Below are 16,632 nucleotides of genomic sequence, written 5' to 3'. Positions count from 1 at the left end.
ACAGCAACTAAAATGAGAAACATTTGTATATGCATAAAATTTTCATCCTAATCAAGTCAACATGGATTTTTAGGTTTTTTTCTCCTCATTACATCCTTCCCCTTCCATTAAAATCCTTTACTGAAGGACCTTATCAAAGATCTAAAACTGGCCACTGCTCTTGGAACACCTGCCTTTGTTAATGTATCTGAAACCTGGAATGCTGATGAAAGGAGCCTAAATAGTCTTTTTTTTCTATATTAATATGGTCGTTTTACTGTTTTCTTATAGCTTTTTTTTTAAGCACTGCAGACTTTCCTTTCATGGAGGGGATGTATTTAAACAACCAACATGAAAGCACTCATCTTTTGGGTGAAAAGCCTCTGGCCTTGCTAAAGTTGTCTTAGCTCATGCTGGATCAAAACTGGAAAAAAAAAATTAAATCCACACCCAGGAGAGACAGTAGCATGAGAAGAGGCCTAAACATTAACCTCTTCACTTGTAGGTGAACATAAAAGCATAATAACTCTTTCATTCAAAGTCTGCCAGAGGAGCATACAGGCTGGTGGTACACCGTTATTACAGAAAGGAAGTCCACTGGATAAGAAATATTCCTCACTGAAGTAAGAGGTTGACTGTGGGAAAACTGGGGTTGTATGGAATGGAGCTGACAGCTGAACTTTATTTCAGACATTTTTGAGCCCACAGTTGGCAGTGATTCATGTTAAAGAACAATGGCCTTACTTACAGCATCAGAATTTTGGGAATGCTGGACTGAGAGATAGTAAATTGTCCTCTTTTCCATTACAAAAATAAAACCACATGTCTTCCATCAGTTCAGCAGTTACAGCTTCACCATGAACGGTTAAACGCAACTTTTTAAACATGCTCACCACACAGTTTTCCTTTGATAGTGTATATCCTAAAAAAGCAAGATTAAAAAAACTCATTAGCATTTTGCATTGGTTTTACACTAATTACACTTCAAACAAAAAAGTTCTTTGCAGCTTTTTCTATCAGTTGTTGTAATCATGCTAAAAATCTGAAAATATCTAAAAGCTTTGCATTATACTTTGTCTCAAAAGAAATGAAAACACAGAATTATATTAGGGAAAGGCTAAGGTCTTCAAATCCCGTAATCTAGGAAATGTTTCTGCATGAGAGAGTAACATTTATTATCCAACAATTTGATTCAATAGTGAACCAAGCGAATACCTACAATGATCATTTATTATCTTACATAATTATGCCCGGAAATGGAATTCAGTGCCAGACCCCTAAAATTAGCTAATTTCTCCATTTTTAATGCACTAGGTTGTTGGTGTGGCTCAAGCAATCAACAAGAAATCTGGAATTGGCGGCACTTTCACTGAACAAGATGAAAAGGTATAAAAGCTGCATGTCTGTCTCTTCTGTTTTCATAGGGGAAGAGACAAATTCCTGCTACTCAGAAATTTTTAAGTTATTTAAAATTAAACATCTGTGAGAACGTTCCTGGAAATACTGCAGACATTTTTCTTTATGCGGCCATGAGAAATGTGGCTGTGAAATAATTTAATTTCTGGATCACATGTCATGTATCTCTGAAACACAGGCCTACTCTACTGAAATGCATTGTAAAACACTTTCATAAATTTCAATGGACGTAATTTTTAATTACTTGGTTCTAACTCTCCTGGCAAGCCCAAGAAACACAATTTGAACAATGACATTTGTGGAGTGACTGTCTTTTAAATACCATGTGACTTCTCAGTATAGCATTTGCAGGAAAAGAAAAAGCTTCAGATAAATTATGAATATATGAGAGAATCAGGAGAGCAGACAATAGAATGGATTCCTAATTCTCCCAGTGTGGTTGCATTCCAAAAATTTCCAGACTTCACGTTCAGATTGGCAGGGCAAAGCCCAGGCTGTGCTCAGGCTGAAGAAGTTGACTTAACAATCAGCAATAAAAGAATCAGAATTTATCCTTTCTCTTTGAAAAATCCCCCTTTCAAATAAAATGTACACTGAGTATTTGTAGGATATCAGAATTAATCCCATCCTGAATGAGGAAAAACCTGTGGGTTTGCTATGTTAGAAAATCTTTCTTTCCACTTCACAAGAGACTGAATTCCCTCAGAGAGGCTGGTTTTCTGTGGTCAGTTTTTCTTGCTAAAATATGCATTGCTGCACAATTATTTTTTTCCTTGAAGCTGCTTTTCAGATGACCCCTACTTGTACCAAGATAATGATCTTCAGATTCTAGCTAAATAAAAGGAGAAGGGATTCTTGAGGAAATAAGAAATTATGAGTAGCTGAAAAAAACCCAGATCCTGAATGTGCGGTTGCCAAAACCAACAAAATTATCAATTAATACTTCAGAGTGCAAACAAAACGTTGCAGTAGCTTATCTTTAATAGAGTTCAAATGCTGTGGGACATTATCTCTGTGAGATGTGGATGTTCATTTGTCTCCAGGATTTTGCAGCATATTTGGCATTCTGTGGAATCGTTCTTCACAATGCGCAGTTGTACGAGACGTCTCTGCTCGAGAACAGGCGCAATCAGGTACGGCCAACAGGTTTGTCCAGGGATACACAAATCAGGAGGGTTTGCAAGTCATCAGCACCTCCTCTTCCTGTTTGTGATGTGGTAGTTATTCCTTGGCTGCTTTTAATCCCAGTGACTGAATGCTGGGTGGCTCTGATAAAGCTCTCCTGGGCTGCACTGGGAAGAGGCTGGGTGCATTCCAGCTGGGCTGTGAGAAATGGCCTGTCTAGGGGAAGCAGGTAGAGTGAAATGTCAGAAAATTTGTTCCATGTTAATATAATTTATATTGCCTGTAGTTATCCTGTGGTTCACTGTATATATTTAACAACCAGAGGTGTCAGACTCCAGAAATTACAGGGAGGAATATCCCTGTGGAATGGCAGAGGGCATACAGACTGTTCCTTTAGTATAACAGTCACTAACCATGTTTTCAGTAATGATCAACTGGAAAACTGAATTTCCTTCTGATTGCTATAGCTCTACTTTGCTGCCAACTTGGTTTTGATGGGTTATTAATGCCATAGCCCTTATGGATGAATATGCTTGCCCTGTATCATGTGATAATGTTTCAAAGAAAAGACTAGTCAGCAGTTCTTTTTAAAATTTCCTAGTAGGTCTGAGTTTCCAACTATCAGTGTCTGTAAATTGGTACAAATTTGGACAGTTTATTAAATGCTTTCATGTTTCTTGTGAGGAAAAAAATATGAGCATATATGAGCAGCTAAATCTTTCAACAGCAGCTTTGAAAAACAGCAGAGTGTATCTAAATGATGTTTTCACCAAATAAGTTAATTAGGATCTGTTAGAATTACAACCAAGAACAACTGTGTTCAGAAGTCTTAAAAACTCAGTGGTTTGAGAATGTGCACGTGAGCCATAGGAAAATAGGTTTCCTAAGGGCAAGGAATTGTTTTCTAGATTTCACAGGTTTCATTTGACCTAAATCTATTCTGCTTCTCTGACTGAAAATATCAGACAGCTGATAGTCTGATATTTCTATTTCTGATATTATAAAAAAGTGTCAAACTGGCTAATACTGACTGTTACCTTGAAATCTGTGAGAGCCAAAACTTACTTCTGGTCACAGACATAAACATTGACTTCCTGATTCAGGGAAGAGAAGAAGACTTAAAGACATTAGTAACAACAGTGATTGCATAAATCAAAATTAGTCAAACCCTCACAAATTACCTTTTCTTCAGGTGCTTCTTGACCTTGCCAGCCTGATTTTTGAAGAGCAGCAGTCTTTGGAGGTGATCCTGAAGAAGATAGCAGCCACTATAATATCCTTCATGCAGGTGCAGAAGTGTACCATCTTCATAGTGGATGAAGATTGTCCAGTGAGTATGTTTATTCTGTCTGAAGGCAGAAGTGTTTATTCCCTGGCAGTGAGGTTGGCTTCCCTCCATTCTCATATGTTCTCTTGTCATTTCATTTTCTATCTTTTCCTTTGTGGCATCTGCTCAGGTTGGGTGTTGACATGAGAGGTTCTGGCTTTTATGTAATTATAGAATTTCTGTTCTGACGTATCAGTTTGGCACAGCTTGTCAATCTTCTCTGGGTCATGAGTAGAGATTCAAGACACTTCTGTGATACCTAAAGTTGTATCAAAAGATACCCTTATGGTAGGATCCAGTACGCTTGATGACAGATGTGGATGAAGCTAATTTTTACACTTGTCTGTAGTACAGAATAGGCCTTGATAACTGCAACAAAGTTTTAATGAGTAATACTGTTCTAAATAATGACAAACTTATACACCTGTGTATTCAAGCATCCTCTTGATATTCCAGGATACATTTTCTAGTGTCTTTCACATGGAATCTGATGAATTAGAGGATTCAGCTGAAAATCTGAAGAGGTAAACCAATTAATTCTGACTTTTGTTCATCCTAGGAGAATTCTGAAGAAACTTAGGCTTTTAATATTCTTTTCATAATAACAGAATTATTTCTGCTGGATCCCATGTATTACTGCTATTTTTATAGAGCAGCTTTTCCCCTGAAGTGGGCAGAGACCAACTCTCTTGCCTTAAAAAGGTCCCACTGAGCAGAGCAGGAGTAGGGCTTGATCAATTCACTTTGCTAGTCTAAAAACATATTTGTATTTCAAGACTAAGCTATGGAAATGCACAGAGGAGCTGCCCTAAAACTGATTTCAAAGAAATCTGTGTGGATGACTATGTTATAAAGGAGACATATGCAAATTAGTAGATAATAACCAAAATAATGCTTTTAATCAATTATTTTAATGATTATCCTCAACTCATAGATAAGGAAAATTACTCAAAGAATATGTCTGACTAAATCAAGACTGGAGTCCTAAAGTTCTAACGCTCACTCATCTTTGGGAAACCCCTAAGGAGTTCAACTGGGAGGAAAAAAAAGAGATAAAGAGCTGAGTTAAAATACCCAGCTAAAATACTTCCCAAAGTTAGCCTGAACCTCTCTAGTTTGAAGTTTGAAAATTACTCAAACAGTTGTTTCAAATCCTGTCAGAAAGAGAGACGGTTGGATATAAAATACTCTACTACAGCTATTTTGTGCAGGGAGCAAACAGATTTTGAGCCCCTTTGATGTTGTTTTGCAGTAAACATTTATCATATTAAGTTTAATTCTCTATATTAGAGAATGATGTCCAAAGTGTGTGATTTGAGCAACTAAAAGCTGTTGAGCTGTGTTACAGTTTTAGACAGTGTTTCACCAGAAAGTACACAGGTACAACAACCTGGTAAGATCACAGGTGAAAAAGAAAACTACTCTCTAGTCCTCTTCTTCTCTATAAGAAGGGAGCCTTCCTCCTCATTACCCCTTTTATGGTGACTTGTTAATGGACTTAAAATATTATTTACTGCTTGCATGGGCTGTCAGAAACTTTTCTCACATCTGATAGGGAAGAGGAGTCTTGGAGGCTTAGCTGCCTATCAGATGCTTGTTCACGAGACAGCACAATTAAATGCCTAGGACTGCATTCAGTCAACCACTGCAGTTAGAACTTCTGCTATGCTTGAAGGGCACAATTTCAGGCAAGAGCAGAAATACAATGACATGGATTAGATGGGAAGTATTACTTTACATAATATAACATTTCAGGCTTGTTATGCAATCAAGGACACTGAATCAAGCCCCAAATCAAATTGTTTTTCAGAATTGTGGGGCATTGCCTTGTATGTGTGAAATAACAAAAGAATAATTCCTCTCCTCCAGCCCTGGAACATCCTTACACCAGGAGGATAACAAAAATCAAGCCAAGTGTTGGAGGGAAACTACAGGAGCTTGATGGGAATAGGTTTATAAGTAGGGTATATGTCCTCCTCCAAGGCAGGCAAAGGGTCCAAGAGAATTAAAATACCTTAAATAAATCGTGGCTAAAAAAGTGGAGGTGATTGATTCTGTAAAGATGCTTTATGTCCTGATTTGGAATAGACAGTTCTATTTCAGTAACAGAACCTCCATGTGACTGTCTTTACTTTTAGAACAAATTTGAAATTAACTTAGCAGCAGAAAATTCACAAGTGACACCTGATGCACTCTCTTGAACTAATATGTGAATTTCACCCAACACTGGTTTTTCAGGAGTACCAGATTTGTGAATGCAGTTTGTTTTCAAATAGTTCTGTTCATTTCTGTATAAACCCAGCTGTTCATTCTTTATCCTTCATCTGTGTAAACTGTAGGGAATTGTTTATTTCTTCAGTTTGGTGTTCAGTGTTAATGTTGTTGAACACTAAAACATGGTGGAAAGCATGCACCAATCCATGCTGCATTTTTGTGATGACAGCTGGATTAGGATACAGGATTTGAACTCAACTCCATTATATATCTACTGGTTGTATCTATATATCCTTCTCTCATATAGGAAAGATATTCCTATTACCTGCTTAGCCTAATGAAATTACTCACTTTTATGCAAAGCACATAATAATAATGTTGTATCCTTCAGGGACTATGACACAAACAAAATCAATTACATGTACGCTCAGTATGTGAAGAATACGATGGAGCCGCTCAACATCCCAGATGTCTGCAAAGACAGAAGATTTCCATGGACAGTACGTAAAATAAGCTTAAGTTTGAAATTCAGAAATGGAAATTTTTTTTTCTGTTTAACTTTTAAACCTTTTTTGCTTTCCTCTTATTTCTGGCAGGGTGGCTCCAGTTAAAATGGTGTAAACACAGAGTGAGTGTTGGGAGGCTCTCAGAAGTTCCTTCCTTTTTATCCTTTCCTTTCCCTTCTCATTCTGGCAAAGATGAATGTTATAGATGCAAGTTCTTTGCTGTAGTTGAGATGGATCAACTTCACTTTTCTCTGGGAGCTTTTGCCTAACACTTCCTCAAGTGTGAGCTGGTGATGCAGTGGATGACTGAGCACAGGGATACTGGACAGTGAGGAGGGAAGGTCACTTGGCAAGGCTCAGGTTCCATTGAGGTTTGCTTCATGGTCATCATCCACAAAAAGCAAATTTTTAATTACGTATTTTCCCATATTTTCAATGCACAAATTAGAAATATGTCTGCTCTTCCTGTTTAAGCCTGTTGACAAGAGGGGAGAGGAGCTACTGTGGTCCAGCAGATGGCTTTTTACCAAAATTTGTTCTGAGATACACAACAAAATGATCAGAAAAGACAGTGCTCAGTGTGATTGTTCCAGTAACTGGAAAGGAGGGGCAGGCTCCTGGTGGGGAGCTGGGTTGTTTCCCTTTCTTTTCCTGTGCAAGGCTTCTTGGATGTTCTGGAGTGGGTTTCTGTGACAGATTGAGGAACACAGGAATTGAGTTCTCAGACTAAGCCTGTCTTATGAGCAGGACTGGAAGTACAGACAGAATCCAATGGATATACTTTATGGATTAATAACAAGATGATGATTTTGAAGACATTTAAAAATAATACCTTGAGAATCATCCAAACAACTGTTTGTTGGAAACAGGCTGTCCAGTAGACTTAGAGTTATTTTGATTCTTTTCTTTTTCCTGGAATTCACCTTAAGTATTAAAAGAGGACTAGTGCTTTTAGAAGGAATCTGGAAATGTTTTTCAGCAACACAGACACTGCTCGTGCACTACTGCAGAAGCAGGGCAGTAGGATAAATGTTTTGAAAGCTGATGCACCCTGACATGAGGGAAATCCCAGGTGTTGCCAGTGCCCTAGAAACCTTGGCTTGCCTCTTTCTTTGGAGGACATTCAACAGCACACTTACCTCATGAAAATCCTGCCAAGATACTCTCTATAGCCCTTGCACAGCAGCAGAGCACAAAGCAACAATATAAAAAAAAGATAACCTTTTGATCAGAAATATTAGCGTGTGCCCATTTCTTTTGGTGCCACACACAATTGGAGGTCAGACCCAATGTACTGCTCAAGAACTGCCACATTATTCCCGGGGCAGTCAGAGCAGAGCTGTGCCCTTTTCTCCCCAGGTGTTTGAAAAGGAGGCATTATCTCTTTGTTCTATCCTTCCTCTTCCCAAATGAGTTCATCTCCTTCTGTTGGAGCATGGGACATGCTGCAAAGTCCTGGGAAGAGTGCAGAATGCTGACCCAGCTGTAGTACTTTTCCTGCCTGCTGTTTGTGGGCAAACTCATTGATCACCTGGTTGCTCTTCAAAGGAAGATGTAAGCCTAGAGTAGTTGTAGAGCCCAGCTCTACAGCTTTTTCACTTCAGCCACCTGAAAAGCAGCTTTTAAAATTGTAACTGGATTTTTCTGTTTGTTTAACAGAATGACAATGCAGAAAATCTAAGTCGGAACATAAAGAGTTTGCTGTGTACACCAATAAAAAATGGGAAAAAGAATAAAGTGATAGGTAGGTATCTTAACAAAAATAATGCTGTACATTTTATAGATAAATTTATGTGCTCCATGATAAAATCACAGCAACGTGCAATCTGAAGACAGGAGAGAAGATCCTTAATTATCATGTTCTCAACTAGTAAGTCTATTGCAACCATGAATATAAATTGCTCACCTAACAAGCTGCTAAAGAGTAGAAAATGAGTGTCAGCCTATGGGATCAGTAAGCCCCACAAACAGAAAATAAAATGTACTCATTCTTAGATAGGAGAATGGATCCAATTTCATCAGCTTTAAAAAAAATTGACGAGTAAATATTAAGAGTTCCAAGAATGACTTTTTAATGATCTTGAAATAATTTTCCTTGAGAATGATGGCTAAACTGCATGGCCCAATTTATAGAGTAAATTTGATGTCTTTTTTTGTGAAGACAGATTTAGCTTTTAAACATCTGAAGCAGTACAAGAAACCTCATCTTTATCTAATGGAGTTCTCTGAAATTTCTTTTGCTATTAGCTTCTGTCATGAGTTCTTTTATTACTTTAAATATTCCAACAATCCCTAGAAGACTAAAATGAAGACTGAACTGTAGAGCTTTAATTAGGGATATTTCACCATGCTGCGAGCTATTGATAAAACAGTTGCATCTGCTTTTTTTTTCTATTGAGATTGTCTATTGAAGTTCAAACTGAAAGTTTCAGTCAGGCCACCCATTTAGGTGGGCTTTTCAAATCTGAGTCATTCTCATTGGGAAATGTTCTTTGAAGTATTTTATGGTTTCACAGCTACTTCATGTTCAATTATTTAATAGGGCAAGGTCAAGAAGTTTTCTTTGGGATAGTACTCAGAAGTTCCTTTACAATACTACAAAGCATGTATGACTATTATTATAAGTCTGGTTTCTTTTTAAAATTATTTTTAAGATTAGGATGCCCCAAACCAGAATTTAGGAAGTGGGATGGGGGTAAGAAAAACTGTCCACATGAAACCCAAGCAAATCTTACTAGCAAGAAAGATGAAAAGAACTTTATTCTCCTGACCTGTACATTTCTCAGGTATGTGATAAAAGCTTTACAGAATCCTGCTGTGATTTTATAACTCTGTCCCAGTGAAAGACTTTGGAGTTCCTTAATTTGTAATCAATGGACCTCTCAGTGCTTTGGGGAAGCTTTTGAAAGAGGTTAAAGAGTTTTAAGTAATACACAGTATATTTACTGCAGTTCTCTATTTTTTAAAGAGACATTTACGTGCAAATACTGTGTCTTTTAAGAATTCATTTACTTGTGTGGCATATTCACTGTCTTAATCTTGCATCACAGTCGCTATGGAAATAATTATAATTTCATAAACTGTACTAAACAGAAATCTGAAGGTCAGTTTCGTGGGATTTTCCTGAAGAGTTTTGCAAATCAGCTTCTTTTTTCCCAGGGAAAGTTAATCTTGTTTCTTATTTGAATGAATTCTTTTCTAATGGGATTATGTGATTCAGTGATCCATTCCTTTCCATCTCATTCCATAAAGGTTCAGAATTCTGTTTGCCATATTCAGATACCCCAATCCCTGCCATTACACTCAATGGTTACAGTCTTGGTCTCTTTAGAGGAGACTCTGATACTAAGTTTCTCAAACAGAATACAATTTGGAAACAGGACAATGTTCCATTGTCACCAGACATCAAAACTTGTGAGGCTAACATTCTTCTAAAACCACAGTTTGTGTGTGCTGCATTTTTTCCTTAGTTTTATTATCAGCTGTAACAGGGAAGATGCACACATGGTAAGTTTTTTCAGAATTTTTAATTTGCAGCTGGGCTATCTTGGCACTTGGCCAGGAAAATGCAACTTTTTTGCTCATGGCAGTGAGAAAGCATTTGGAGTCTGTTAAGACAATACTCATTGCCAAAGAAAACATATTCTTGTAATTCAGCTGCTTTAATTAATATTGTGATCTTAGCAGATAAAACTGAGGGCAGGTGTGTTTCTGAATTTCTCCCTGCTCACTTTAAACTGCAGCAAGGTGTGGTAGAAGCTACCTGTCAGACTTCTTCAATGACATGCGTGCAGAAAGGCCCAGAAATTCTTAACACAAAATTAACGAATGTAAATATCAGCACATTTGAACCTAAGTTGAATTCAGTCAGCTGTTTCTCAAGGAGTTCAGTAGCGTTTGCAAGAGGCTGTAATTCAACCACATCCTCAAAAAAAGGTTGAGTGTACTTCAGCTTTGAACCTCATATTGGGTATTCCCTGTTTAGCTCATTTACTTGAAAAAAATCCTAGTACTGGCTCAAATGAGGAAGTGAAAACTCTGTGTACCACTGTTCTGACTTTGATAAATGTTCTTTTGGCATGGTTGCAAAAATTTAATTAGCCTCCAAAGGACAAATTGTCTTTAGGGATTATATCAATCTAGAATAGTATTAATAATAAAAGTTAGGATGAAAACGACCCTTGAATTTGACAGGACAATCAAACCTCTAAAGCCCTACATTTTTGGTTTACAAATCCTATTAAGTACTTTTGAATTTATTATGTATATATAAAATTTTAACATTTATTTTATAATACATTGAAACTGCACTTTGGGGGGAAAAAAAGGAAAATCCTACAAAATTCCTATGTGTCGCATGTTGGTGGTTTATACTGTAGGATTATCTGGCCTAAACTTAATTCCTGATAGTGATATGTTCTCTGTATTACTTCCTTTCATTTCTGTGTCCTGACATAGGAGTTTGCCAGCTTGTGAATAAGATGGAAGACAACTTGGGGAAAATCAAGGCTTTCAACAGAAATGATGAGGAGTTTCTGGAAGCATTTGTCATTTTTTGTGGCCTGGGGATCCAGAACACACAGATGTATGAGGCTGTAGAAAGAGCCATGGCCAAACAGATGGTGACACTAGAGGTGAGCCTAAATCTAGGTGGTCCTTAATTAGCCCCAAACAGATCCTAATGTTCCCCAGATCTTCTCTGTTCTGCATGTAAGAGCAGCTACTCCCAGGGACACTCAACAGAGATTGTTATCCCTCAGGAGAGCAGCATTTGGACTGTTGAGTTGCTCAGGAATTTTCTGCTTGTTTCTGACTCTGCCAGCAGACTCTTTATTTGGTACTGTGTCCTCACTTTACTGCTGAGATTGACTGAGGAGCTGGAGGCTCTTGCTCTCCACGAGGCTGCACGCTGGCAGCACAGTGGGTGCGTTCTGCTGCGTAGGAAGGGAGAAATGGTTTGGCAGATTAAGGGGTTTCCTCTTCTTGTCTGAAGGTTTTGGTGATGATTTTGGCTCAGTCCTTCAGACAAAGCAGTGTGAGGAGTTAACTGCAGCATTATTGTAGGCTCTCAGCAATTCCCTCAGACTCCATCAAACCATATCTGGTCACAGCCTTTAAATTGGTTCCTGTTAAGCTTCACAGCTGAAGAGGGCTTTAGTCTGAGAAACTGAAATACTCAGGGGTGATAACTTGAAGGTGAAAGTGAAAAATGTGTAGACTTTGGATCTCCTAACATCCATTATGTAAACAGAGTGTTTGCAGAGCTCCTAAAATGGGATTATGTGCCCTGTGGCCTCTAACAGAAACATTACCGTTCTCAAATAAACCTGTATTAGGTCACGTTAAATAAAAAGCTTGTAAAACTATTGTCCAAATAATTTGCTTATATGGCAAATTAGCAATTCTGTCTCCAACTATAGCACTTCATAGATGCTATAAGAAGTTCCAGCCAGATTATAGGTTAGCGTATTAAACGGGTTCTTTAAAAAAAAATAAAACTCTGTAACATTTTCATGTTGTATGTTCTCAATAGTTAAAAATCTGAGCTTTTTTTTTTTTTAATTTAAAATGAATGTATTGTCTTTCAGACTTTTGTGCCAAGTTTCAGTTAGGGTAAAACTTTCATGTCTGAATAAACTCTTGAAAGAATTACTATGGCTATAATGTCAGGCTCATAATAAGAGCTGCTTTGTGCATTATTTGCCTTTGAAAATGGGCCATGAAAAAATTTCAAAGAGAAAATCAGATTCTTTGCTCTTTCATAGAAGCTATTTATGTTTTCTTGGCCTAATTATCTCAAGAAGATTCTGTGCTGTGGGAGATTTGTGAAAGATGCAGATATCTCCCCATATGCATTCAGAAAGCTTCCCTAAAACTGGCTCAGGCTCTGCATGGACAGAAAATTTCATCATCAAATCCAGTGGAATGCTGGAAAGTCTGCTCTATGAAAAGTACCTTGTTATCTCATGGCTTTTTTCTTTGTACTAAGGGCTGCTTTTTCTTCCTGTAGGTTCTCTCATACCATGCTTCTGCTGCTGAGGAGGAAACGAGGGAGCTGCAGGTAACAGTGGTAATTGCATTTTTTACTATTACTTTAGAAATATTGCTTTAGTAGAACAACCAAGAGCAGTCCTGTACATAGATGTCAACCTTAAAGGGGCAGAAGCATATGTTCCAGAAATAAAAATGACATTGAAGCCCATACTGATGGGTTCCTGAGCTGAATCACATAAAAGGGAAATATTATAGTGTCTACAGTGAGAGACAAAAGCTGGCCAGAGCACTGTGAGACCCAGACCTGTGCTAACTGATTTTTCTCGGGAGTTTGAGACAGTCACTGGTGCAATGTCAGTATCAAACTCATAATGATTAAGTATTCCAGAAGCAAAATGTTGAGAACTCTTCTTTCTGCAGCTAAGTCTGAACGCTGTATATCTTACAGGTTTGGTACCTTTCAAATATCCCAAGTACGGCTGCAGCTTTATGGCCTTACCTATAAATTCTGTATTGAATTTTTAATGCAATGATTTTAAATTTCTTTCTAGTTGCTTTTCTGTGCAGTGTCCTGTTCTGCTCATGTTTAATTCTGTGTTTTGAAGCCACTGCCTAAGGAATAACTACAGCTAGGATTTCAAGTGCATTTCAAAGCACAGCATGTGCTTAGGTTCTCCAAGCCCTCAGCAGCTATTCCAGGGAAATAGCATCACCCCTGCTGCATGAAAACAAACAGGAGGGATGGAGAGGAAGGCAGGCATAGGTGACCACGAGCTGAGTAGCATGGGATGGTCTGGCCAAGTGACACAACAAGGTGTGGGAATAAGAATATTTCTAGAATGGTGTCACATGGATTTTTGAACCTCCGTCCTACCACACTGCTGCTCATCAATAATGGGCCATGACAAGACCAGAGTGCAACTCCTCTCCTAAGGTTTTCTCCTCAGGGCTTGTGATGAAACCTTTGTGGTTCCACTGTTACTGCTCGATGAAACAGGACCACAGCAAACCTAGAACTGGGGCAGTGTCCACTGGCATGGCTTAACTGTCCACAGCTTCCTAGCACAGTCCTGGCCTGTGTCAGCCACTGCTTCTAAGGTGATACCAGAGCACAAGCATGGGCCTTTTATTTGCACTCATTAAATTTTTAGTTTAGTTTTTATTTTTTGCACTCATATTGTCATATAAAGATGGCCAAAATAAGGTGAATTATTTTCTGGATATACCTTTTGCTTCTAAATAATCTGAACATATATACTTATCAGGCAGTTGGACTAGAAGATGGTTGTAGGGCTTTTCCAACTGGCACTATTCTATTCTATTATTATCTGCCTTATGGAGTAGGCTGCAGTCAATTCTTTAATCATCATTTCCAAATACTACAGAACTGTCCTATTGTATCAGTCACCTCCTTTGAGCCTGGGTACTGTCTACAACCTGTGTTTTATCATCCAAAGCAGATGAAACAAAGCAAATCTCTCTGTAGTTGCCACACAGTGGTCCCACACTTTCCATTGACTTCTTTTTGCTGCCCATGTATTTACAGAAACCATAGCTCAATAAATTGAAATTAAAATAGCTGATGAACTTTCATACTGTAAAACAGGAGGCAGAAGGCTCTAGTGGCTTCATTAAGTGAAAAAGGAAATAGTTAATCTGGTTAAACAACACTATAAACTGTCATAGAGTGCAGGGTTTTTATATTTCAGCTGAAATGAAACTTACTGCTGTGGCTGTAAAAGGCAGAAGATCAAGGAAGGGAAAGATAAATTATGAATGAAGTTAGGTGTGAGGTGTTCTTTTGAGCTCCTTCTGTGTCCTTGCGGCCCCTTTCCTTGTGAAACACCAGCCTGCAGTTGCAGTTTTTCAAAATTATGTCAGTAGCTTTGCTGAACAGTTGCATTATTTACCACTGAGCATGCAGGCCTTTCATGTGCTCACAGCTGAAATCCCACATGAATCCAAACAGGGACATAAAATTAGTGGCAGAAGAAATGTGCAAAAAGGGTGCATTTTTTCCCTGTGTCGATACTCTTTTTCATAATCTTCTGTGACTTCCTGATTCTGACACACAAGGGAGAGGACAGTGAACTGATATGGAACAGAGGCTGGCAGACACAATTCCATGGATTTGCATGTTACATGTACTAATGTTGTAGATTATGACAAATCTTCCTTTTCAGTTCCTCACCTTCTGGGACACAGCTGCCCACACTGGAGAAATGTTTTCCCCCAGAATTACAAAGAGAAAGATAAACACAAAGGTTTATTTCCTTCACCATTTCAGATTTACCTGATTTTCTTTGGACACACTCATACTGAGGTGAAATAGCTCTATAGCAGTAGCACTGAGAAGCCCACCTTTTATTCTACTGCAGAAAATGACACTACATTTTGTTCTATAGTATAAGATTTAGCATTTATTTTGTTAGTATGAGAGTTAATGTAAGACTTAGCATAATCTCCACCTGGTATTTTGAAGGGCAACAGATATAAATACTCGGTATTTTGCAAGTAGAAGTGGGATGTAATACGTGGAGATATTACTGACAATGAAAAACCCAGATTTAAAAATACGCAGGATAGCAGGTGTATTGTGTACCTTGTAGTTTCAAATTTCACATTGAAGGTTTATGGTTGTATGCAAACTGCACCAAAACCACTGACCACGGGTTTTAAAGATTACTGATCACAAATGAACTCTCATTTTTTAGGTTTCTAGCCCTGAGAAAGCTCTGCCTGTGGACGTGTTCTGACTCCCATCGTGCTGAATGTGGATTCTGTTAGCAAAACTGTTTTACTGACATCTCTTTCCTCACCATTTTTAGAAAAATGCCAACAGTTACAGATTTTGCTGTCTGCATATCCATAAAAACAAACATGTAACTCCACTGCCTTATTTTCTCCTTCTCCCAATTTCATCAATACTTTTGGTTACAATTTGCCTCTGGTGATTTAGACAACCAGACTGACCAGGTAATTCTACCCTTGTTCTCCTGATCTATGGAAAAGTGCTTGTTAAATCCAAGGTAATGTTAAACAAGAGAGGCATGGAGAAGTAAATGCGAAGCAATCCTCAGTTTTCAGTATCACATGAAGGTAAAATTGGGCGTCTCTTTTTAATTAGCCTGTTGAAGAAACAGGTATTTGTTCTGCTCTCTGCCCCAGCACTAAGCTGTGTTCTCTCATTCTTCTCCAGGCTGCTGTAGTGCCATCTGCACAAACTCTCAACCTGACTGACTTCTACTTCAGTGACTTTGAGCTGTCAGACTTTGAAACAACACTGTGCACAATTCGAATGTTCACAGACCTCAACCTGGTGCAAAATTTCCAAATGAAACACGAGGTATGGTTACTGCCAAATACTGCCCCACAGAAAGAGGCACCTTAATTATTAGGAATTCAGAGTAGTGAGATGATCTCACTGTAAATAGAATTGGACATCTGTATTAAGGAGTAATTAGCAAACCAGGAGGGCATATGAAGAATTGGGGTCTGTCCTGAGATTGGTTCTACTGAAGGATAAATAATTTTACAGTCTATGATTAATGGACTGGAAAACAGAATACTGAGGAGAGAGAGGATAGCAACTTCTCAGGAAGTGAAAAACTCTTACAAAGAGGACAATAACATTGTTCACTATGTCCATATGAGGTAGTAATTACCTTAGTCTTTCCCTACAAAATAACAGATTACAGATTAGGAGGAATTTCATGGATATGGAGATAGTAAAGATTGAAGCAGATGATTACATAGATGAGCTGTGAGAATTTCCCTAAAGGTTTTTACCAACACATCTGTCAAAGGTGATCAAGACAAGTAAAATAGAAAAATCTCTTCAGCCTCTTCCATTGAGTGCACACAACATATATTTGTAGAAACCTTCATTTCTAAATACCTTATTTTTGCTTTATAACATTTTCAACAAAGCCATCAAAATTTATATCAAAATGCAAGATCAGTTTGTAGGGCTTCATAGGCCCTACAACATTTCTTTAACATTAGTTAAAGAAAGCATATATTTATTGTCTAGATCACCAGTTTATAGACCAATTTAGATTAGTAGTGTCC

General features: G+C 38.0%; 1 protein-coding gene across 4 annotated transcripts in view; it reads left to right on the top strand.

The window, feature by feature from the left end:
• Nucleotides 1-16,632, top strand: part of PDE5A (phosphodiesterase 5A) — a 50,133-nt gene that overhangs the window by 18,773 nt on the left and 14,728 nt on the right. For 3 of the 4 annotated variants that reach the window (XM_058024545.1, XM_058024547.1, XM_058024548.1), the window contains exons 4-12: nt 1,294-1,365; nt 2,439-2,528; nt 3,713-3,850; nt 4,304-4,371; nt 6,453-6,561; nt 8,227-8,311; nt 11,026-11,201; nt 12,578-12,637; nt 15,761-15,907. In XM_058024545.1, coding sequence (XP_057880528.1) covers nt 1,294-1,365; nt 2,439-2,528; nt 3,713-3,850; nt 4,304-4,371; nt 6,453-6,561; nt 8,227-8,311; nt 11,026-11,201; nt 12,578-12,637; nt 15,761-15,907 — 945 coding nt within the window. The remainder of the gene's footprint in view (nt 1-1,293; nt 1,366-2,438; nt 2,529-3,712; nt 3,851-4,303; nt 4,372-6,452; nt 6,562-8,226; nt 8,312-11,025; nt 11,202-12,577; nt 12,638-15,760; nt 15,908-16,632) is intronic. The other variant, XM_058024546.1, reaches the window with a different exon arrangement.

The sequence above is a fragment of the Melospiza georgiana genome, chromosome 5 (assembly GCF_028018845.1).
Source record: "Melospiza georgiana isolate bMelGeo1 chromosome 5, bMelGeo1.pri, whole genome shotgun sequence".
Lineage (NCBI taxonomy): Eukaryota > Metazoa > Chordata > Aves > Passeriformes > Passerellidae > Melospiza > Melospiza georgiana.
Note: the sequence above shows the minus strand (reverse complement) of the source record. Positions and strands in the feature narration are given on the sequence as shown.